The 24,042-nt window shown below is 45.4% G+C and overlaps 2 protein-coding genes across 66 annotated transcripts in view; both read left to right on the forward strand.

Moving 5' to 3' along the window:
* RALGPS1 (Ral GEF with PH domain and SH3 binding motif 1) overlaps positions 1–9,443 on the forward strand; it is a 332,381-nt gene extending 322,938 nt beyond the window's left edge. For all 49 annotated transcript variants that reach the window (XM_054243919.2, XM_054243946.2, XM_078327741.1 and 46 more), the window contains one exon: positions 5,055–9,443. Coding sequence is in view for 22 of the 49 variants with exons in the window: in XM_017976210.4 (XP_017831699.1) it covers positions 5,055–5,084 (30 nt within the window). In the remaining 27 variants the exon portion in view is untranslated. The remainder of the gene's footprint in view (positions 1–5,054) is intronic.
* A 1,439-nt stretch (positions 9,444–10,882) lies between these two features.
* The window catches only part of GARNL3 (GTPase activating Rap/RanGAP domain like 3), a 176,295-nt gene continuing 163,135 nt past the window's right edge, over positions 10,883–24,042 (forward strand). For 2 of the 17 annotated variants that reach the window (XM_009003120.5, XM_054243889.2), the window contains exon 1: positions 11,493–11,681. In XM_009003120.5, the coding sequence (XP_009001368.2) occupies positions 11,590–11,681 (92 nt within the window). In that variant the 5' untranslated portion in view covers positions 11,493–11,589. Of the gene's footprint in view, positions 11,011–11,476; positions 11,682–13,616; positions 13,712–14,576; positions 14,619–16,500; positions 16,618–24,042 lie in introns of those variants that run through there. The other 15 variants (XM_078327466.1, XM_078327475.1, XM_078327453.1 and 12 more) reach the window with 15 other exon arrangements.

Raw genomic sequence — 24,042 nt, forward strand, 5'->3', positions numbered from 1 at the left:
TAGTTTGTATTACTGTGGAATCAGTGGTGATATCCCCTTTATCCTTTTTTATTGCATCTATTTGATTCTTCTTTCTTTTTTTTTATTAATCTGGCTAGTGGTCTGTCTAATTTGTTGATCTTTTCAAAAAACCAGCTCCTGGATTTATTGATTTTTTTTTTTAAGGGTTTTTGTGTGTCTTATCCCTTCAGTTCTGCTCTGATCTTAGTTATTTCTTGTCTTCTGCTAGCTTTTGAGTTTTTTTTGATCTTGCTCCTCTAGGTCTTTCAATTTTGATGATAGGGTGTCAACTTTAGATCCTTCCTTGCTTCTCATGTGGGCATTTATTGCTATAAATTTTTCTCTAGACATTGCTTTAAATGTGTCCCAGAGATTCTGGTACATTGTGTGTTCGTTCTCATTGGTTTCAAAGAACATCTTTATTTCTGCCTTCATTTCACTGTTTATCCAGTCAACATTCAAAAGCCAGTTGTTCAGTTTCCATGAAGTTGTGTGGTTCTGAATTAGTTTCTTAATCCTGAGTTTTAATTTGATTGCACTGTGGTCTGAGAGACAGTTTGTTATGATTTCCATTTTTTGCATTTGCCGAGGAGTGATTTACTTCCAATTATGTGGTCAGTTTTAGAGTACATGTGATGTGGTGCTGAAAAGAATATATATTCTGTGGATTTGGGGTGGAGAGTTCTGTAAATGTCTGTTAGGTTTCCTTGGTCCAGATCTGAGTTCAAGTTCTGGATATCCTTGTTAATTTTCTGTCTGGTTGATCTGTCTCATATTGACAGTGGAGTGTTAAAGTTTCTCACTATTATTGTGTGGGAGTCTAAGTCTCTTTGTAGGTCATTAAGAACTTGTTTTATGTACCTGGGTGCTCTTGTATTTGGTGCGTATATATTTAGGATCATGAGCTCTTCTTGTTGCATTGATCCTTTTACCATTATTTAATGCCCTTCTTTGTCTCTTTTGATCTTTGTTGGTTTAAAGTCTATTTTATCAGAAACTAGGATTGCAACTCCGGCTTTTTTTTTCTCTCTCTCTCCATTTGCTTGGTAAATCTTCCTCCATCACTTTATTTTGAGCCTATGTCTGTCCTTGCATGTGAGAAGGGTATCCTGGATACAGCACATGGATGGGTTTTGACTTTTTATCCAATTTGCCAGTCTGTGTCTTTTGATTGGGACATTTAGCCCATTTACATTTAAGGTTAATATTGTTTTGTGTGAATTTGATCCTGCCATTTTGATGCTAGCTGGTTGTTTTGTCCATTAGTTGACACAGTTTCTTCATTGTGTTGATGCTTTTTACCATTTGGTATGTTTTTGGAGTGGCTGGTACTGGTTCCTTTTTATGTTTAGTGCTTCTTTCAGGAGCTCTTGTAAGGCAGGCCTAGTGGTGATGAAATCTCTCAGCAAAAGCTTGTTCATAAAGGATTTTATTTCTCCTTCATTTATGAAGCTTAGTTAGGCTGGGTATGAAATTCTAGGCTGAAAGTTCTTTTCTTTAAGGATGTTGAGTATTGCCCCCCACCCCCACTTTCTTCTGGCTTGTAGTATCTCTGCTGAGAGATCCACTGTGAGTCTCATGGGCTTCCCTTTGTGGGTAACCCAACCTTTCTCTCTGGCTTCCCTTAGCACTTTTTCCTTCATTTCAACCCTGGTGAATCTGACAATTATGTGCCTTGGGGTTGCTTTTTTTGAGGAATATCTTTGTGGTGTTGTCTGTATTTTCTGGACTTGAATATTGGCCTGCCTTGCTAGGTTGGGGAAGTTCTCCTGGATAATATCCTGAAGAGTGTTTTCTAGCTTGGATTCATTCTCTCCATCACATTCAGGTATACCTATTAAATGTAGATTAGGTCTTTTCACATAATCCCGTATTTCTTGGAGGCTTTGTTCATTTCTTTTTACTCTAATCTTGCTTTCTCATTTTATTTCATTGAGTTGATCTTCGATGTCTGATATCCTTTCTTCTGCTTGGTCGATTCAACTATTGAAACTTGTGTATGCTTCACAAAGTTATTGTGTTGTTTTTCAGCTCCATCAATTCATTTAGATTCTTCTCTAAGCTGTTTATTCTCATTAGCATTTCGTCAAACCGTTTTTCAATGTTCTTAGTTTCTTTGAGTTGGGTTAGAACATGTTGTTTTAGCTCAGGGAAGTTTGTTATTACCCACTTTCTGAAGCCTGTTTCTATCAATTCATCAGACTCATTCTCCATCCAGCCTTGTTCCCTTGCTGGTGAGGAGTTGTGATCCCTTGTAGGAGTAGAGGTGTTCTGGTTGTGGGTGTTTTCATCTTTTTTGCTCTGGTTTCTTCCCATCGTTGTGGATTTATCTACCTGTGGTCTTTGTAGTTGGTGACTTTTGGATGGGGTCTCTGAGTGGACATCCTTTTTGTTGATAATGAAGTTATTTCTTTCTGTTTTTTAGTTTTCCTTCTAACAGTCAGACCCCTTTGTTGTAGGACTGCTGGAGCTCCACTCCAGACCCTGCTTGCCTGGTAATCACCTGTGGTGGCTGCTGAACAGTAAGGGTTGCTGCCAATTTCTTCTTCTGTTATCTTTGTCCCAGAAGGATACCTGCCAGGTGTCAGCCTGAGCTCTGAGGTGTCTCTGTACATACAGGGGTTGGGGAGCTGCTTAAGGAGACAGTCTACCCCTTATAGGAACTCAAGTGCTGAGCTATGAGCTCCGTTGTTTCATTCAGAGCTGCTGGGCAAAGTATGTTTAAGTCTGCTGCAGTGGAAATCATAACCACCTTTTTTTCCCAGGTGCTCTGTCCTGGGAAGGTGGGGCTTTATTTGTAAGTTCCTGATGTGCTGCTGCCTTTTTTCAGAGATGCCCTGCCCAGCGAGGAGGTAGTCTAGTCACAGTCTGGCAGCAGAGGCATTGCTGAGCTGCTGTGGGCTCTGCCCAGCTACTGTGTGAACTTCCTTGTGGTTTTGTTTATAGAGGTATAGTTAGAACTGCCCTCGGTAATGGCTGTCTGCCTCAGTAATGGTGGACTGTCTCTGTAAAGACATACTATCTCTGTAATGGTGGACTGCCTCGGTAATGGCGGGATTGCCCTGGTAATGGCGGACTGCCTTAGTAATAGCAGAGTGCCTTGGTAGTAGTGGACTGCCTCGATAATGGTGGATACCTTATTGGGTCCAGCTGTGCTTCCTGTGAAACTCTCAATCCAGAGCGTTTCAGATTGCTGGTCTTTATGGGGGTGGGACCTGCTGAGCCAGATCACCTGGCTCCCTGTTTCAGACCCCTTTTTTTCAGTTGAATGGGCAACTCTGTCTCTCGGGCATTCCAGGCGCCACTTGAAACAGCTGCCCAGATTTGTGTGAGTTTTTGTGTGGAGACCCAGTGCACCAGCTAAAACAGCCATGCTGGAAACTCGTGACACATTTCCTTCTGGGAATCTCCTGGTCTGTGGGCTGTAAAAACTTGTTTGGAAATTCAGTGATCACTCACCCTCTGCATTCTCACTGGGAACTGAACTCCAGAGCTGTTCCTATTCAGCCATCTTGGATTATCTTTCAAGGCTACAACTTTTAAGGATTTTTGCTGGATTTTCAGACCTGGAGGAGGGGAGTTTTTTTCCTACCTTTTCCCCTTTTCATTTCTAATTTACTTGCAACCAAATATCCCCACTCTATGTTATATATAATAATAAAAAGTTGACAACAACTGGAATAGTCAACAGCAGAGGATGATTTAAGTCAATCACAATGCATCTGTGTGATGGAATGCCAGGAGGGGGTATGAAAGGTGTGACAGAAATGCATCTGTTCACCTGGAAAAATCACAATGACTAGACTGATTTTCTATTTTGTGGAATTGCATGTCTTAAAATTGTTTTATTAACATTAAATATACTTAAACTTTATATATATAGCTATAAACAACAGCAGTTAAGCAATACCCTCTTGCCACCATGTACCTAACAGCAGAGCCACCAGGGCTTTGGAATGCTGTCCCTCACCACGGCCTCTTCCTAATTTGGTTTCTCTCCCTCCCACCTGTGCCCCAGAACCACTCTTCTGATTTGTTTGCCGATTATTCTTTTAGAATTCCAGATCACGTACTTGATTTCTTCATGTACTGTCTGGGGTGCATTTTTAAACTTCCTTAAATAGAACCATAACTATGTATTTTCTTCTGTGTCTTGCATTTCTCCTATAACATGTTTCTAGGATTCATCTGTGTCACCACATGTAGCAGTCATTCATTTATTTTTACTGATTTTGTTTTTATTCGTTCTTCTGTTGGGCATCCCAGGAAGGATTTTCTGCTTTTTTGCTATAGTGAGCAGTGCTGCTAATGACCATTCTTATAACTGTCTCCCAGTACATGGAGAGGCATTGTTTTCCTAATTCATCATTTGACCAAATTGACACCAAGATGGATTTATTTTGATGAAATTATTTCTAATCAAATCCTTCCACAGCAGTGCTGAGGGAGTAGGTCTGGGGGCTGAGGGCCTGTTGGCAGCTTTTGGAGGTGAGAGAAATACTTGGACCTTGGGGCTAGTAGTCCTGCCAGAAAAGGGGGCTAGGATCTTGTCCTGGGGGCAGAGCTATGGGAAGGTCTTGGGGTTTCTGATATCCTTGAACTTACTCTTTCTCCCATGCTTCCCTTTGCCAACTCCTGCCGTTCACTCTCAGCACACACCCTGGGCCTTCAGGATTTGTCTTCCTGCCCCAAGTGCAGTCTGATTTTCACTGGAGGAGCTGGGTTGAGAGCGTGGGCTCTGGGGTCTTAGCCCTGCTGCTTACTCACTGTGTACTGAACCTCCCTAAGCCTCAGTTTCCTCATCTTTGTAATGAGGATGATTCCAGTCCCTGCCCCATGGGGTTGAAGTGAGGACTCGAGGACACTATGCATGTGGTGTATTCAGAGCAGTGCCTGGCACACAGCTGTCACTTCACATGGCGTGGCTATTGTTATTGTTATATCCTCTCCCTACCCTGCTCAGACTCAGGGGAAAGGCCTGTTCCTTCCCCTAGGGACTACCCCTTGTCCTCTGAGGTCGGAACTTTAACAAGAAGCTGAGCTTTCTCTTCTAGGTACCTGCAAATCTTATGTCATTTGAGTAAGTCTCTGCAGGATGTGGCGTGACTTCAGAGGCTTCTGGGAATCCAGGCTGGGCCTGGTGGTGAAGAGCAGTCCTGGGCACAGGCTGTGAGCCAGGATGCTGGGAAACTCACAGCTGGACTCAGGGGACATGGCCTGTGGCCTCACCATCCCAGAGGGCTCCACCAGTGTGGGATCCACCTGTCAGTCCCCAGCAACTCTCATGATACTCATTCTGCAGCACTGCCTCTCAGGGCGGTGGTCAGACCCCAAACTGTACACCCCGCTCTCCTTCTCTGTGCCCACCACCTGCTTCTGCGACTAGAGAGCACTCGGCCCATGTTGGGTTCTCAGTGCTCTCTACTGCACAAAGTGGACAGTGCTCTCTACTGCAAAGTGGACAGTGCTCTCTACTGCACAGAGTAGACAGCGAGAGGGGCCCAAGAGAAGGAACAGCTGTGGAACAGGCTTTTTACACCCCAAGTGCACGGGGTTGCTCGCCCACAGGGCTGCCTCAGATTTTGTACAACCCCAAAGCGTCCTGTGCGTGTGCGTGCTATACGTATGTGTGTGAGCGAGTGTGAACTCTTCAAGAAACATGCATTTTGGCACAAGACTTGTGACATCACATACTTCATTCGCTTTGAGGCCCTGCTTTAACCTTAAGTTATAGCCCTGTCCACTGAGGAAGGTCAGAGTGAGAGCCTAGATTCCTCCTGTGTTAAGGGTCCCTTGCATTCTTTTACTGTAAACAAACAATGCCTTAAATTGTGTCTTGTTTTCTGTTCCTATGGGTGCTATTCATCTGGAAGGCCTGCTCCCTGGGGCCCCGGGTCCCTTCCAGGCCTCTTTGCTGTCAGCCCTTCTGAGACAGGACCTGGTTTCAGGACCGTGGACTGGGCTGCTGGTCTGCTTGCTTCTTCCTTTCCCCATTCCTAGCAGGGCCTGAGGCCCTCCTTTTCTCACCCCTCCCACCATGCCAGAATGGGAAGTTGTGATGTTGCAGCTCTGAGGCCAATATGCTCATAGGGATCAGCTGTGCAGGAGCCATGAGGTGCCATCCTCTCCCCGCAGGGCAAGGCCTGCCCCCATCATCTCACCCCTTTGCTTCCACTGCCAGGGCAGGGCCCACCAAGATTCCTGATCACGATGGGAAGCTGAGTGGCCCTAAAGCCTTAAGCTTTCCCAATCTTGGCCCCAAATGCAGTCACCAGCTAGTTTTCCACTTTCCAAGTCCAAAGGCACAATTGTTGATGACTGTGGGACAAGAGAGCAAAGCCCAGGGAGTGAACACAACCTCTGCATTCAGTTAGGAGCTCTTCACATGAACCATGTCCTTATCTGTCACCTTTTGTCACATTTTAAAGTGACTCTTATTTTGCACAAATACATTATTCAAAATAATAAATTACTCTTTATCACAATATCTTCTCTTCCCCCTTCCCCTTTAGTTTGGATAGCCTAACTCTGAGAAGTTAACCCTTAAACAGTTTTCTGAAAGAGACTGAATTTCTGGGTCCTTGCAGCTATCATGGTTTCAGAGCTCACACTAATCAGGCATCAAGCTACCCTCAAGAGTTTCTGAGCTGGATGCTTCAAAACAACACCTACACCAGTAAACTGTAATAGGTCAATTTCAAAATGACCAAAAGACCCACCACTGTATTTTGACCAAATAATGACAACTTCTCTAAAAATTTGAATGACTTGGTGAGGAAAGTAGTTGTCATCCGGGTCTCATTTTGTAGTTGAGCCTTACTGTGCTTAGTAATAAATCTTCCTTTTGAGCAAAGACTAGAATACTTTCCTGCTAAGAGAAACTCCAGGTGATAAAGCTGATGCCATCAACCTTGACACTGGGTGCTTTGCACACCCACACGGATGGTGCACCTAATTCTTCCAGTGACTATTCAGATCAGCATCTAGAGCCTGAATGAAAATGCCAGACACTCCAGACACCTTTAACAGAACATGCAGTGTTAACATTTTAACCTACACCGAATCGGATTCTACCTGTTAACTTTTAAAAAGTCTTAAGTTTGGATGAAAGTGCAAGACGTGGAACATCAACTACTTATTTTCCACCCTGCAAGCTGTCCTGGTTTTTCACATATGAAGTATAGATGCGAATCCAAAACCTCAGAATTTCAGGCACCGCAAAAACAGGTAATTTTCTGTCCCTTATAAATTTGTCTTTTCTTTCACAAATATCTCTTAGCCTAATTTGAAATAGCACAATCACAATTCAAAATGGTTTAGTCTTCTCACTGATTGATTCTGCTACCACATCCTCTCCCAAGAGCATTGTTAGCTTGGACTCTTGAAGAATCTCTTTAGACTTTGTTTGCAAAAGCCTTATAGAAGCTGTAAGAGCCTTGAACACACCGGAAGAATCCTGGAGATAAAGCTGGAAGATACTCAGCTCTCTAAGCAGGGGCTCAGGCCAAGCATGGGCTTTAAGTACTGATTGTCTTCCCAGTGTTGGTTTGTCCTCAAGCTGCAGGAACCCTGAGAGCCTGAGACAGAGGGGTCCAGGCACCGACCACAAAGCGTGAAAGTCCATGGGTAAATTATTCCCCTGGAGGGAAGCATTTCTAGTTTTTGCTCCTTGACTATCCAGAGTGCACAAATGTTTATGAAGCCATTGAAGGGATTATTTCTTGCATATGCTGTATTTTTTTTAAGCAACTGGATCATGACATCCCAAAATGAAAGTTATAGAAAGCTGTCTACACATGTGGCGCTGGTAGCCGGTAACATTGTTGTCCCAAGAACTCGCCTCTCTCCCTAGGACTAATTTTTGTCCCTCTCAATTGAACATGTTTTGTCATTCAAGATCAGTCAAGTGCATTCTGGCAACTGAAATACTTGATGGAGGATTAGTATGGTAGAGAGCAGTAGAAATCTTGTTCTAACTGTGCCCAGTGAGAGACTTTGGCCCCCTCCCTCCCTGCAAGGCTGTGGAACCTGAGGAAGTAGATACTTGAAGAGATTCTGTTTAGGAAGGAACTCACTCTCTTTTGCCAATTGAATTTATAGAGCATTTTTTTTTTCTTAGATGGTCAGTATCCTCTTACGCCCACCTCCCAAGCCCCAAGAGGTGTACCTTTTAGGATGCCATTTTACAGGTGGAAATGCTCTGTTAAACAGGAAGTCACTTGCAAGCAACATCTGCTATGTTCCTCAGGTGGGGCCCAGAGCTCTTCCCCCACACTGCTGATGTCCTTAACCGCTGGGGAGCATTGCCAAAAACACAGCCATCTAGTTTATGACCCCATAAATGACTTAAATCAGCTTTACATCATTTTGACATGTCAAGTGGTTTCATGTTTAAAAAAAAAAATTCCGAGTCCTTTAGAAATAACAGATTCTCTGCATAAAACCACCCATTCATTCACATCACTAGTGAGTGCTGCCTGCACTAAGAACAAGTCAGATCTGATCCCTGCCCTCATGGACCTGACCACTCAACAAATAGTACCGACCACACATATCTCCTTAGGCAAGACTTCGCTTCTCTCCTAGCCCTGAGTATAACTACTCTGCATAGACTCCTCCAGAAAGGCATCAAAAGACTCAACAGACTCAGTAGCCTCTTGATCTGCGAGTTCAGTTGCAATGAGGATGAAGTCACTATCCTAGAGGCTGATTGGCCCAGAAGAGCCAGGCACAGAGCTGCAGTTGAGCATGCCAAGGATTCCAAAGGTGGAATGAGAGAGTAAGGGTCAGAATGTCACAGTATCACAGTGTTTGCTCCATAGGTTTTTGTTTTTAATTTCAATGTCAAATACAACTACAGTATGAGCGAGAACTGCATTTTCTTGGGTGTTGAGAACTTGTACCATGGACTTGAGACATGGGCAGACTCAAAACCCGGCTTACAGCAGCAACGCAGGAGATCATCTGTCCATTCTATAACCATTAATCTCTATCCATTTCTGAACGACTGTGACTATTCAGTAATAAAATAATAGTAATTAATTTATTAGTATGGTATAATCTTTAATAAATTTCGTGCCAAAATGCATGGTTTTCCACTTAGAATTCAAAATGTTGCATAGAGAGTAGTTTTCAATTTCTTATGTACTCTTCAAAGTAAGTTGAAAATCAGTTTCTACATTTTAATTCGTTTCTTGTTAAATCTGTTGCACTCTCCTGGGCTGTCTTTTTTTCCAGCAGACCCCTGCATGCTGTTGTGTAAGGACTTTCTCTAATTCTTGTGAATTGTCTCACCTGCAGTAACCACTGAACATTGGCCCTCTGTGGGGTTCTTTAGATTTTTGGTGAAGTATTTTGTTACCTCAGTCTTGTATCAACTTGCTGTATTTTTCAGCTTGTTACATTGATAATTATTTCACTAATTAAATACTTTAATGTACAAACATCTTTGTTTACTTTGAGATTAAATGTGTTTTCCAATGAATATTGCTCAGTTTGTTAAAATCACACACATTCACTTAGCAAACAGTTGCTGTTTCAGATAGACACAAAGGAGGAATAGGGTGCCCAAAACTTAGCTAGGAGAGAAATTGAACATAAAAAGCATGCAGGAGCAGTGTCCTCAGGAAGGGGTAAGCACTCCAGGGAGAGAGGCAGGAGACCTGGGGATGCTTTAGAGGGCAGTGGGTATTTGGAAATTAAGTTCAGGGACTGCAGAACACATGAAGGGTGGGGGCAACAGGGAGACAGAAATGAGAAGGAGCAGGATGAGGCTGGGAAAAAGGAGGCAACCTGATCTCACAGAGTAAAGGTTTTCTGGGAATAATGGGATTTAAGTCTGAAAAGATATGTTGGGAGGACTTCATGATGTCAGGCAAAAACCCAGAACTCCACTATACCTCATTGGAGAAAAACTCATGGAGGTTACCTCATGGAAACCTAAGGGGAGGACCAGAGGCATCTCCACAGGGGCTGGAAGGAGAAACGGAAAGCCTCCTCTACATCTTTCTCTCAGTGCTATCTGAGTAGCCCCTTCATTCTCTCACAACAGAGTTCAGGCCTTACCAAGAAAACCTGGAAGTCATTGAGGAAATGTGCACCAGGGGGTGATGTGATCCAAGGTGACCATAGGATCCACTGAACCTGACTGCCTCAGTTTCCCAGCCAGTGCCTTCCAAAGCTGCAGTGGCCAGTCCTCCAAGCACAGGTTCCCCCCCACAAGCGCACTCCTCAGGCTCTGCTCCACCATCCCAGTTCCAGGCCCGCGTAGCCACACCTCCCTAGCTTGCGACAAACTCCCCGCTTGCTGAGGTAGCCCTAGCTCACCTCCTCCTGATTGAGGCGGTATGGTGGCCCCAGCTTTACCCAGATGGGGTTGCTGCCCTCAGTCACAGTGCAGTGTTCAAGGGCCCTGAGAAGAATGCATTTGACTTACTAAGTGATGATGGGGTTGAGGGTTGTCACAGTTAGAAACTAACAGTCAACACTCGAACCCACAACTGGTATCCTGCAAAACTCCAGCGACTTACAGGCACCACAAACGACCACCAGGCGACAGCAGTACCTCCCGTGGATGGATGGCGGGATCCCGGAGCCAACGCAGAACGGACGGCGGAACGCCACTTTAGCCACGGGTGCGGGAATCCTTCCCGGCGCGGAGCCTGCGGGCGGGGCGGGGGCGCGGGAGGAAGGGAGGAGGGGCGGCAGCTGGGCGGGGCCTCTCGCTGGCGGGGCGGGGCTGTGACGGGCCCTGTTGATGAAGAACTGAAGAGGCGGTGGAGTTGGGTTTGGGCGCGGACTGGGGGCATCGAAGGGAAAAGGCGGGGTTCCAGGGGGCGGGGCCAGGCCTGTGGGCGGGACATGGGACAGGAGGGCCCTAGGGGCGGAGCTATAACAGAAAGGGTCAGGAGGTGCTGAGGTGAGGAGGGGCCGAGCTGCAGGGGGCTGCGCTCGAGGAAGCAGAGGTTTGGGGTGAGGGCCAGAGCCTTGCGCGAGCTCAGTAGTGCAGGGGTAGGTGAACGGGGCCTGGGTCTGTGCTGAGGGGCAAGCAGCAGGAGGGGCGGGGTCGTGGACGGGACACAGTCGAGGACAGGGTGGGCGCTTTGGGCCTGTGGACCCCGCAGAGGTGCGGAAAGCCAGTGGCAAGAACCCGGAGGGACTGGCGCGGGGAGGGGGCGTTACCGGAGCGCGGGGCGGGGCGGGGAGGGGGCGGGGCCTGCTGAGGGCGCAGGGCGAGCAGAGCTGGAGTTGGGAGCCGGGCCTGGACGGGACCGGGGCGGGACCGGGGCGGGTCCTGTAACAGGCTGAGCGGGCGCGGGGAGGGGCCGGGACCAGGGTGAGCGGGCGCGGAGTGGTGCTCGGGCCCGGCGGAGGGTCCTGTCAGGAACCCAGCTGGGGTTCGGGGCGGTCCCTGGACCAGGATGAGAGGCGCGAGGCTGGCTGAGCCCTGGTTCAGGGCGGGGAAGGGGCGGGGCCTGGACCCGGCGAGGGGTATGGGGCGGGGCGTGGGTTGCGGCGCGCTAGCCGAGCGGCCGGCGGAGGCCCGAGCCCACCCGAGTGCGCCCGAGCCCGCGGCCCCCGCCCCGGGCGATGGAGCCGGAACCCGGCGGGGCGGCCGCTGCGCTCCTGCTGCAGAAGAGGGCGGCGCTGCGGCGCAGGGGGTGCTCCTTCGAGAGCCCAAGGTACCGCGGCCGGGGAGGGCTGCGGCCGGGCGGGGCGCCGGCCACGTGGGGGGTTGGCGATGTGAAGGGACAGCGGTGCGAGGCCGAGGCGTGGGAAGGGTTGGTGGAGGCTCTGAGGAGACCGGACGTGGAGTTCGGGCGGAGCTGCGGTGGGCTGTGGGAGGGGCCGGGCGGTAGGGCTGGAGGTGCGGGGACCGGTGTCAGGCGTCCGGAAGCGTCGGTCCTGTAGCAGGCCCCGCGTGCCCGCGGCTTCGACGGGGCACGGGTTGAGGAGAATGTGCCCTGCCCGCCTCTGGTAAATGCTCAAGGGCAAGGTCGAGATCGGTCTACTGGAGGCTTCCTTCCTGCGTCCCGCGTGCCCCGGCACCTGCACACCTGCTGCCTCGCGCTCCGGCCCGGCTTGGCCCCCACTCCCCTCTCCCTTGCGATGCCACCCTTTGCCCGGGCCGCCGGTGCCCCTCGGCTGGTCTTCCCTCGGGGCCTCTCCCAGGACGACCGCCGCCAGGCTCCGAGCCTGGCCCCACAGACACATCTTCCCCGCTGCGGCGCGTGCCCTCCCTCCCTCGGCTTCCCTGGCATTCTTTGAACTTGGAGCGGATTCTCCTGCTTCAAAGTCGCTCAAGTCGGCCCTGCCATTTTCTCAGGTCTTGGAGGTGACTCCAGCAGCTTCTCAGCCACACTTCCTGTCCCTGTTCTGACACCTCTGAAATCCACACCCCAGCCGGCCGCAGCAGGGGTCTCCCTAAAGTGGTGACTGTGCCCTTTGCGGCCAGCACCCCTTGAAGAGCTCCCCATCGCCTGCAGCAGTGGTAGGGACCAGAGCGGGGGACTGGGAGAGAGATAAGGATGGGGACTCCAGCTCCCACCAAGGCCAAAAAGAGGGGTCCATTGCTAGAATAAGAAGCAAACTAACCAGGATCCTTAAGATGAGGTGCGGAGCCCTTGACTTGGCCTTTTCCCTCCATCCTCGGTTCTTGACATTCCCTGCCTCACCCTTGGCACTCCAGCAGTACTGGTGAGCCTGGCATATAAGCATCACGAGGACAGGAACCAGAGCTGTCCTGGTCACTGCTGGGTGCCCAGAGCTGGCTCAGGCCTGGCCCATGGGACATCAACTGTGTGTTGAATGAATCAGTGTCTAACCTGCTGGTTTTTCCTCCCTTGTGCTGCGCTATTTCTCATCTGTTCCCTTTTTCATATCACACTCTTTTCTCTACTTAGAATATTCTCTTTTCCTCTGTTTGCGCCCACCCCTCCTTCGGAAGTCTTCTTGAACCCTAGATTGAGCTCTTTGCTGTATCAATAATCTGTGCACCTGTCTTCGAGTCCACATAACACTATGTGTAGTTACCCAGGTAGTATGTCTCCCCCAGTAGACTGGGAGAACCAGCCAGATATGATATCTGTTCTCATGGTGCTTACACGCTTGTTGTTAGAGCATGAAGGATGTGAGAAATTGAACCAAGGGATGAGGCTGAAGAGACAAGATGGAAGCTGGATCCCTCAGGCCTGAGTGGAATGCATGGAGCAGTGCTGTCCCATGGAATTTTCCAAAATGATGGAAATGCTCTGTAATCCATGCTATCTGTTATGGTAGCCACTAGCCACCTATGGCCATGGAGCACTTGTAATGTGGCTAATTGAACTAAGGAACTGAAATTTACATTTTATGTAGCTTTAATTAATTTAAATAACCTCCTAGGACTAAAGTCTATTATATTGGGCAGTGCCAGTTTAGAAAACGTTTCTCTTTCTTTGAATTCCCACATTTATTACCCTCTCCTTTGTCTTCATAACCTTGAACCTGAAAGAGTAGTACCTTCCTGGCTTCCAGAGTTTTCTTGTTCTCTACTTGGTTCTCCATGACATTATCTTATCAGCTGTAGGATAATAATGATTACCATTTTTTCTTACTGTAAAACTAATGTGGGCCAGGTGCGGTGGCTCATGCCTGTAATCCCAGCACTTTGGGAGGCTGACGTACCTGGATCATTTGAGGTCAGGAGTTCGAGACCAGCTGGACCAAAGTGGTAAGATTCCATCTCTACTAAAAATATGAAAATTAGCCAGATGTGGTAGGCACCTGTAATTTCAACTCCTAGGAGGCTGAGGTAGGAGAATCACTTGAACCCAGGAGGCAGAGGTTGCAGTGAGCTGAGATTGTGCCACTGCACTCCAGCCTGGACGACAGAGTGAGACTGTCTCAAAAAAAAAAAAATCTGTGGCCAGGCACAGTGCCTCACACCTGTAATCTCAGTGCATTGGGAGGCTGTGGCAAGAGGATCACTTGAGGTCTCAGGTGTTTGAGACTAGCCTGGGCTACATAGCAAAACCCATCCCTACAAAAAATTAAAGAAATTATCCAGGTATGGTGGCACACGTGTATAGTCTCAGCTACTCTGGAAGCTGAGTCAGGAGGATCACTTAAGCCCAGGAGTTTGAGGTTACAGTGAGCAGTGATTGCACCACTGCACCTCAGACTGGGCAACAGAGCAAGACCCTATCTCGATAAAATAAAATAAAACAATTTGTGTTTTTGAGAAGAAATCTGAAAAATCAAGAAAAATATAAAGAAGATAATTAAATTTTTTTTACCCATAATACCACTAGGTATCAACTAGCCTTTTTAAAAATTATGTATGTGTATATTTATATTAATGTTTTAATTTGCTTTTCCACTTAATGTAGTGTAAGGATTTCTATAACTCTTAAATATTTCTGAAATATAGAAAATTTTAAATTGCTGCCTGATATTCTGTCATTTGGATATATTGCCATGTATTTATTGGACGCATGTAGTTTACTTACAGTTTTTCACTCTTACTAAAGATGCATTTGTGGGTTTTTTTGGCATTTATATATATATATATATTTTTTTTTTTAATTGTACTTTAGGTTCTGGGGTACATGTGCAGATCATGCGGGATTATTGCATAGGTACATACATGGCAATGTGGTTTGCTGCCTCCATCCCCCATCACCTATATCTGGCATTTCTCCCCATGTTATCCCTCCCCAACCTCCCCACCCCCGCTGTTCCTCCCCTAGCCCACCCCTAACAGATACCAGTGAGTGATGCTACCCTTCCTGTGTCCATGTGTTCTTATTGTTTAACACCCACCTATGAGTGAGAACATTCGGTGTTTGATTTTCTTTTCTTATGTCAATTTGCTGAGAATGATGGTTTCCAGATTCATCCATGTCCCTACAAAGGACACAAACTCAAGATGCATTTGTTTAGGTATGAAGAGGTTCTCTTTTATGAAGAGTTCATCATAAATTTGTAGAAGTGATGGGAGTTATTGGATCAAAGAAAATGAACATTTTAAAGCCTTTCAAAGCATAAAGCTAAATTCCTCACCAGAGAGTTGTACCAATTTATAGTCCTCCAAAAGCATATGAGTATGCCTGTTTTTTCACATCCTTAACACTAGGCATTATCATTTGTAAATATTTGCCAAAGTGGTAGCTTGTTTTAATTTGAATTTCTTTGTTTCATAGTGAGGTGAAACTTTTTATCATATCCATAATTTATACTTATTTTGGTGAAATATAGATGCATACACTTTGTTTCCCTTTGGAATGCTTATGCGTTCCTTATTGAATTGAAACACTTTTTATATATTAAGGAAGTTAATTGTTTGGGTCAAATATGTAGCAAATATTTTTTCCAGTTCATTATTTGCCTATTTATTTATTTATTTATTTATTTTGAGACGGAGTTTCGCTCTTGTTACCCAGACTGGAGTGCAATGGCACGATCTCGGGTCACTGCAACCTCCGCCTCCTGGGTTCAAGCAATTCTTTTGCCTTAGCCTCCCGAGTAGCTGGGACTACAGGCGTGCACCACCATGCCCAGCTAATTTTTTGTATTTTTAGTAGAGACGGGGTTTCACCATGTTGACCAGGATGTTCTCGATCTCTTGACCTCGTGATCCACCCGCCTCGGCCTCCCAAAGTGCTGGGATTATAGGCATGAGCCACTGCGCCCGGCCGCCTCTTTATTTTCTTTATGGTGGTTTTTGATAAAGCTTTTTAAAATTGTGGTTGTTGTTTAAAATGATGTAGTTAGATCTTCTTCCTGTTTATACTTTTTTGTTTGTTTTGTGTTTGGGGTTTTTTTTTTTTTTTTTTTTTTTTTTTTTGAGACGGAGTCTTGCTCTGTCACCCAGGCTGGAGTGCAGTGGCTTAATCTCTGCTCACTGCAACCTCCACCTCCTGGGTTCAAGCAGTTCTTCTGCCTCAGCCTCAAGTAGCTGGGATTACAGGCATGTGCTACCACACCTGGCTGATTTTTGTATTTTTCAGTAGAAACAGGTTTCACCATGATGACCAGGCTGGTCCTAAGCTCCTGACCTCAGGTGATCTGCCTGCCTCAGCCTCCCAAAGTACAGGGATTACAGGTGTGAGACATCACGCTCAGCACTGTTTATGCTTAAGTACAAGTGAATTCCTTAACTTAAAACAGATAAATGTTCATCTATACCTTCTCCCCTTATTTTTGTGGCTAAAAAAACTACCTCCTTAATCCATTAATCCAGATTACCTCACAACCCTGACTGTGTGTCAGAATCACTTGTGGACCATCTTAGCCATACAGGTGCATGTGGGTGCCCCTGCTCCAGGCCTGTTGATTGATTCAGAAAGTCTAGGGTGGCACTGGGCCTGTGGATGTTCAGAAAGCTCTGCAGGTGCTTCAGAGGCAATGCATCTGCCTCAATTATGGGACTGTTGCCAGTTTAGCCTCCTTTATCCAGAGTCCTTAATTTCTTCTCATTTTCCTGTTATATCAATTTTTATTTATTTATTTTTGAGACAGGGTCTCACTCTATTTCCCAGGCTGGAGTGTAGTGGCAGTTATAGCTCACTGCAGCCTTGAATTCCTGGACTCAAGCAGTTCTTCAACCCCCTGCCTCCCGAGTAGCTGAGACTACAGGTGAGTGCCACCATGCCCAGCTAATTTTTAAAATTTTGTATAGAAACTTGGTCTCACTTTGTTTCCCAGGCTGATGTCAAACTCCTGGCCTTAAGCTATCCTCCTGCCTCAGCTTCCCAAAGTGCTGGGCTACAGGCCTGAGCTATCACATCCAGCGGTTTAAATGCCTCATGTTTAGGGCCTTTCAGAATCGGGTTAGCCATATTTACCTAAGCATCTTGTTGGAATTGGGGAAGAAAGGCCTTATTTTCACTTTAGCAACTCTACTGGCTAAATATCTGGTTTCATCTCTGAAAACCAGCCTGCAGACTCAGCAAACTGATGAATGTAGAGGCGAAGGGAATAGCCCAAGCATTAGGCGTCCAGGGAGGGACTAGCTGGGAAAACTAGAGGCAGTTGAATAAGACACTTATGCTGTTAAACCACTTGCCCTAGATCTGTTTGCTATCATTTTGTAGGAAGCACATTAGATAGTGTTCAAGAACAAGGGCTTTGGAGTGAGACAGACTTGGGTTTAAGTTTCTGTCTTTTCACTCACCACATGTGAACTTGGACAAGTTGCATAACCCCTCTGAGCCTTGGTTAACTTCTTTATAAAATGACCTGCCTCCAAGTATTCCTGTCAGCTTTTGGTGAGCAGCTTTTGGTATCAGCTTTTATGCAAAGTGCTAAAAACTGTGCCTGGTACAAAGCTTTAGTAAATGATAACTGCTGTGGACAAAAATGACAAACATTCACATAAAAGTTCTCAACCCTTTCTTCCCCTTGCCTGATTGAAACTTTAGCTCTGCCCATTCAGTTTTTCCTCCTCCCCTGCCCTCAGAACAAGGCTCCACTTTGCTTTGTTGCATTTTTGAGCTGCAGATTTAGGAAGAGAAGGGGTGAGGAGAAGGACAATAGGGACCAAGGGCAGTGGTTAGGATTTGCTGAGCAAAACTTTTAGGGGTGTTGAGAGGTGAGACATACAGGAAAACCTACTTTGTGTGAGGGAGGCTAATACAGGCAAATAATATTTTAAGACATTTATCTGTTATCTTTTGTCACTTTGTGGTAATCAAGAAATTGATGAACTAGAGTTATTTTAAATTGTTTTCTATTGTTGAATTGTTCATTTTGGGTGCAAAATTTCATGGAGGCCAAACCACATGTGAGCTATAACATGAACAGGGTTGTATATTAGTAGGATTGAATTTGTGAGGTAAATCCTGAAGATCAACTAATCTCAGCTTCGAATGGAACTTTAGACATCACCTAGGTCAGCTGCTCAGACAGTGCTTCTCAAAGTGTGGTCCCTGGACCAGCAGCATCAGCATTCCCCAAGGATTTGTTCAAAATACAAATTCTCAAGCCTCACTCCAAATCTTAGTCGGAATCTGTGGAATGGGGCTCACGAAACTGGGTCAGATTGCTAGTACAGTGGTTCTCAAACAGAACATACATAGGAGGAGGGCTTCTTAAAACCCAGTTACTTGGGCCCCGCCCCCAGAGATTCTGATTCATAAGGTCATCAGTGGGTTATATGAATCGGTGTTTCTAACAAGCTCCTAAGTAATGCCATACTACTGGCCCAGGGACATAAAGTACTTCAAAAACTAACCCTCCGGGTAATACCAGAATCCTTCCTGCAACAACCTTTGTAGTTGATCAGCCATCTTCTGTTTCTTACCTCTAAGGTCCAGGAGTCTACCACTTCATAAAGCAAGCCTTTTTAGTATTGAGCAGCTGCATTATCTTTCCCTAAGAGTGAAGTCAAAGCTTGCCTCATTATTCTTGCCACCCATTACTCATGATTCTCTCATGGCCACTTGCAGTACCAGTACTTGTAGGGCTGATTCCAGGTGTTGCCTCAATCCTCAGGTGGCTCTTACCCAGTTGTAATCACCATTTAACACTTCTCTTTCAGCTACTGAAGCAGGACTAGTAACACATCAACATCCTTTTTGTTTGTCTTTTTTAAGAGACAGAGGTTTAGTCTGTTGCCCAGGCTGGAGTACAGTGGCATGATTATAGCTCACTGTAGCTGTGAACTCCTGGGCTCAGTGATCCTCCTGCCTTGGCCTCCTGAGTAGCTAGGACTACAGGTATGCACAACTACTCTTGGCTAATTTTTAAATTTTTTTATAGAGATGAGGTCTTCCTGTGTTGCCCAGGCTGGCCTCAAACTCCCAGGCTCAAGTGATCCTTCCACCTTGGCTTCTCAAAGCACTGGGATTACAGGTGCAAGGCACCATGCCCAGCCTGCATTGGAATCTTTTCTGATTGGCTGATATCAGTGCCTTACCAGTAGTTAAATTTTTTTTCATATTGTCAAAAGCTATGAATGACAAGCAAAGGACAATTATTGGTTCCTGCAATTGCAAAATGCTGGGGTAGACCAAGCATTGGGAAAAGATGGCTCCAGGTGCTTAAATAATCCTGTTAGTAGTCTTCATCTTCTGGATTAGCTTTATTCTCAAGGCCTTTCCTCACTGAGGCAAAGAAAGTTAACTACTCCAGACTTACTTTCAATGTATGATCCCAGCAGAAATATAGAGCTGCTTTCTCAATGATTCTAGCACACGACTTGGCACAGTGGCTCATGCCTGTAATCCCAAAATTTTGAGAGGCTAAGGCAGGAGAATAGCTTGAGCTCAGGAGTTCGAGACCATCCTGAGCATCATAGTGAGACCCCCGTCTCTAAAAAACAAAACAAAACAGTAGCTAGGCATGGTGGCATGCTTGCAGTCCCAGCTACTCAGGGAGTCTGAGGTGTGAGGTGTGCACATCATATGAGTACAGGATGTCAAGGTTGCAGTGAGTCATGATTGTACCACTGGATGCTGGCCTGGGTGACAGAGCAAGACCTTGTCTCAAAAGAAAATAAAAAACAAAAATTAGTTGGGCATGATGTTACATGCCTGTAGTCCCAGCTACTCAGGGTGCTGAGATGAGAGGATCACTAGAGTAGGAGCTCGAGGCTACAGTGAGCCAAGATCATGCCACTGCACTCCAGCCTGGGTGACAGAGTGAGATCTTATTTCTTAAAATAATAATAACAATAATAATGCTAGCACATGTCCCTGAGTTGACATTTATTGGCTCTCTTGGGTTCTATGGTCATCCTTGAACCAATTGCTTTGGCCAGAAAGGGGTGAAACATACTAATTGGCTGGGCCTGGTCACGTGCTGAAATATTCCATTCATAGAGACCAAGAGGTACCAATTTCTCAAAGGAAAACCATAGTGCTATTACCAGAAGAAGGGAATTGATATTGGGTTGGCAAAAAAAAAAAAGTTATGATGCAGACATGATGCTTTTCCAAAATGTAGATACCCAGATGTCACCCAGGGTCACAGAATTAGGGTTTCTATATTTTTTTTAGTTTTTGTTGTTAAAGACTGCCTTAGTTAAGTGTTTAAATTATGCTTGCTAAGTTTAGCCACTGTGGGTGCAGAGCCCTACCGTGGACAGAAGATTTTGAATTACAAATGGAAAACATATTTTCTACTTTCCCAAATATTGCTCCGTACATGGTGGTTTTCTTATTAGTAATGCATAGAACCCACGCCTTGTGAGAACAAATCTGATGCCAAGACAAATGCTTTCTTGCTCCTGAATATTGCTTTCCAGGCCAAGATAAGTTCAGAAAAGAGCAGTTAGCCATTATGTATTGGGGTGCCTCCTTTTCTTTTTCCTTATGTTTCTTGGGACTCTTAGAGTTTTGTTGTTGTTGTTGTTGTAGTTTTCCAGACTTTCTTTTTTCCTGATAGTTTTATAAAGTATTTTAATATGAGCTTTTTTTCACAGTCTTTATTCCTCTGTGTTATGTTATTACTCTTTCTGTTTGTATCAGGCCTTAAGTATTTAATCACAAATAAATCTGCTGCTGTCAGTTTTCTTTTGGAAAAACAGCAGTCTTCTTGGGAAAGATTATTAAAAGCTGTCCTGTATTGGGCTGATATAATGGGCTCTTAGAACCAGCAGAAGAAAATTAATTTTCATATTATGTCTGTTCTCCTAAGAGCAGAGAAAAAAAACAACTTTTATTATTCTCTAAGATTTTAAATTAATGCAAACCAGCTTCCTTTCTTGGAGGAAAACAATAGTCAAATTAGTTTTACTTTAGAAAGCTAATATGAGAAATTATGTTTGGTTGTCTGGTTTCCAGAGTTAAAGATCTGAAGAGAGATGAAGTCTGACAAACAGTGCTGTAGGAAAATTATAAAAGATTTGTCCTTTGCAGTGAGACTCACGGCTGGTTTTCCTGGGAGGAGAAATTCTAAAGCAGCATGCAGAGATATACAGAGGCAGAGTGTAGAGATGTGGGAAAATAGAAACCCCACATCTAGTTGTGTCTAGAGCTAGGATCTTAGAGGACGGTAAGCAAGTATGAGTTCGCAGTGAGGTGTGACTGCCCAAAGAGATTTATGAAGAGGGCTGTTCACTGTAGTCTTGCTTGTTGTCTTAGTCCATTTGGGCTGCTAAAACAAAATCCTTTAGACTGAGCAATTTATAAACAACAGAAATTTATTGTTTACACTTCTGGAGGCTGGAAAGTCCAAGATTAAAGTGCCAGCATATTTGGTTTCTGGTGAGGGCCTGTTATAGCAGTCTTTGTGTCCTCACGTGGTAGAAGGAGTGAATAAGCTCTCTTGGGATTCTAAGGACACAAAAGGACACATTCATGAGAGCTGAGCCCTCATGTCCTGATTGCCTCCCACAGGCTCCACCTCTCAATACTATCACATTGGGGATTAAGTTTCAACATATGAATTTTGGAGGGAAACAAACATTAGACCATAGCACTTATAAAAGTTTTTTTTAAAGTCCATCAGAAATATGTCAATACAATATGAATAATCTGTTAGAAAGATTGCTGTGAATATATATTTCTGCTTGGAAAGGTATCTAGTATATACATATGTGTTAAGAGAAACAAGCGGTTTCTGACAATAGCCAGGTTACAGAATTGGATATGTAATTTTACATATCCTCGTCTCAGTTCTCCTTGCCTAAGCCTCCTAAAGTGCTGGGATTACAGATGTGAGCCTTCGCACGATCCTAGTGTGCTATTCCTATGGTTGCCCCTCAACACTTCTTTGCTACTTGAGCAGAAATACCTCGTGCTTTGAGCAGGCTCTCTTTTATTCTAAAAGGCAACATTCCTATGTATTCCTGTATAAAAATATGCAGTCTCTTTTTGTTGCCCACTGGAGGTTATTCCATTGCTTCCACCAGAAGAAATTTGTGCCCTACTCTACATTCTGCACAGAGTCATTTAAACTGTTAAGCTCACAGTTCAATCTGACAGACACTATAAAAGGCCTATCAGTTAGTAATCTGTTGCAGACAACAGAATCCACTCTACCCATTATAAGCAGAAAGGGATTTTGTACTGATCCACAGAATTAAGTGTGTACAAATTTGTTGGAAGGGCTGGAGAGCCAACTGCAGTCTGAGCTCCCAGGACCACTCTGCTTTGTTGTCTTCAGGAAAGGAAAGCTCCCACATCATGATAAGAAGCTGATCAATCAAGAAGCAAGGAGCTGCTGGCACCTTGACTAACTACAGACCCATGCTGCTGACCCTGCCTGGATCCCCAGAGCCACCACTGCTACTTCAGAAAGCTGGAAAATCAAGAAGCTGCTGACTCTAGAACCATGATACCCTGACACTGTCTGCAAAAGCAAAACGATACTTGTATCCCCTCTTTTGCACCACTGACTCAGTTCCAAATCAGTCTTTCATGAGTGCATCTGATTCGTAGAATCTAAATCACATCCAGAACTCTAACTGCAAAGGAGTTGAGGACATTTAAGTTTTAGCTTTCCAACTTTTGCATAGTGGAAGGGGACTGAAGTGGGTATGGATCAACTCATTCCACAATATCTGCCATGGACAGTATCTTTCTCTAATAACAAAAATAAATGAGACATATTGATGGAAAGTTGGTCACACACTAGTCAAAGGTTTCCTGTACATGAGTGTGCTGTTGCATAGCTGACATGCCCATGTGGGAACCACCTTATTGGGGTGAAGAGGTAAAAATGGGCAATCAAGCCTCAGTTGGGTGAGGTAGACTCTCCAACCATAAGTGTCAGTGATTGCATCATTTCAGCACAAATGGAAGTAAGGACATAAATATCTGTCTTGAATGTTATGACCAGAGAAAAAATATCTCTAGAAGCACTGCCAGCCACTAAGTATTCCCCAGTGTCGGTTCCATAGATCAAGCCAGGTTGATGTTTTGCAGATGGATTGCCTTTGCTCCTGTGCACTTCTCACAGTTCTCACAAAGCAGCTGCCTGTCAGAGACTGGTAAAGCAGTGGAGCAGGTTTCCCATCCGCCTGACTGAAGCCAGCAGTGACCTCATTCAAGAAAGGCCAGATCACCTGACATGTTCTCCCTATGCCAGATGAATATCTTTCTAATGCTTTTGGCATTCACATAGTCACGTATTCATTCAACAGCTATTTGTGGAGCACTGCTATGTTCTAGGTGCTTGGGACACACTGTGAATAAGAGGTTCCTGCCCCCTCATGGAACTGACATTCTAATGGAGGGAGATAGACCATGTCCCAGTAAACAAATGCATAGCTAGGATGACTTCTGACAGTGATGAGGGCTATGGAGTAGGAGGTTATAGCATATGAAGAGTGTGTGTGGGAGGGGGCTAGTTTAGATTTGGTGACAGGGAATCTGGTGTCCACTCCTGATTTGTCCACTGAGAGCTGGCTGCTTGCTGTAGCCTCCCACTGCCCCAGCTCTGTGGGGGTTGCTGCTCACTTGATGGCTGTATCAGCTCCAACCTTAAAAGTGGATACTGGTTTGAAGACCTGCAAGAATGATTTATGCCTGTGTCAAGGTGGTTTTCAGTGAACAATCAGAACAAGGAATGTGCAAAATCACGGGTGCAAGTGAGTGGGTGTAGCTTCCTGAAGCTTCCCATGTTTCCTGTGGGATATAGCTGAAGGTCAGTGATCAGGGTGGTGAAGTGGCTGCCAAGTTGAAGGAGTCGAACTGAGATCTTGTCTTTTTTGCTATTGTGCTGCATTCAAGGGTCTCCCTACTAGCATTTGAGATGCCTCTTGGGCATGGTTGTGTTCTTCCATGGTCGGTCTCTCTTTTTTTTTTTTAGATGAAGTCTCACCCTGTCACCCAGGCTGGAGTGCAATGGCACAATCTCAGCTCACTGCAACCTCTACCTCCCAGGTTCAAGTGATTCTCCTGCCTCAGCCTCCTGAGTAGCTGGAATTACAGGTGCCCGCCACCACACCTGGCAAATTTTTTATATCTTTAGTAGAGACAGGGTTTCACCATGTTGGCCGGGCTAGTCTCAAACCCCTGATCTCGTGGTCCTCCCGCCTCAGCGTCCCGAAATATGGTATCTTTTAGACTTCATAATTCGGCCTCATCAGGACTGTCTGTGGCTGTCACAGCTAGA

The sequence above is a fragment of the Callithrix jacchus genome, chromosome 1 (assembly GCF_049354715.1).
Source record: "Callithrix jacchus isolate 240 chromosome 1, calJac240_pri, whole genome shotgun sequence".
Classification (NCBI taxonomy): Eukaryota; Metazoa; Chordata; class Mammalia; order Primates; family Cebidae; genus Callithrix; species Callithrix jacchus.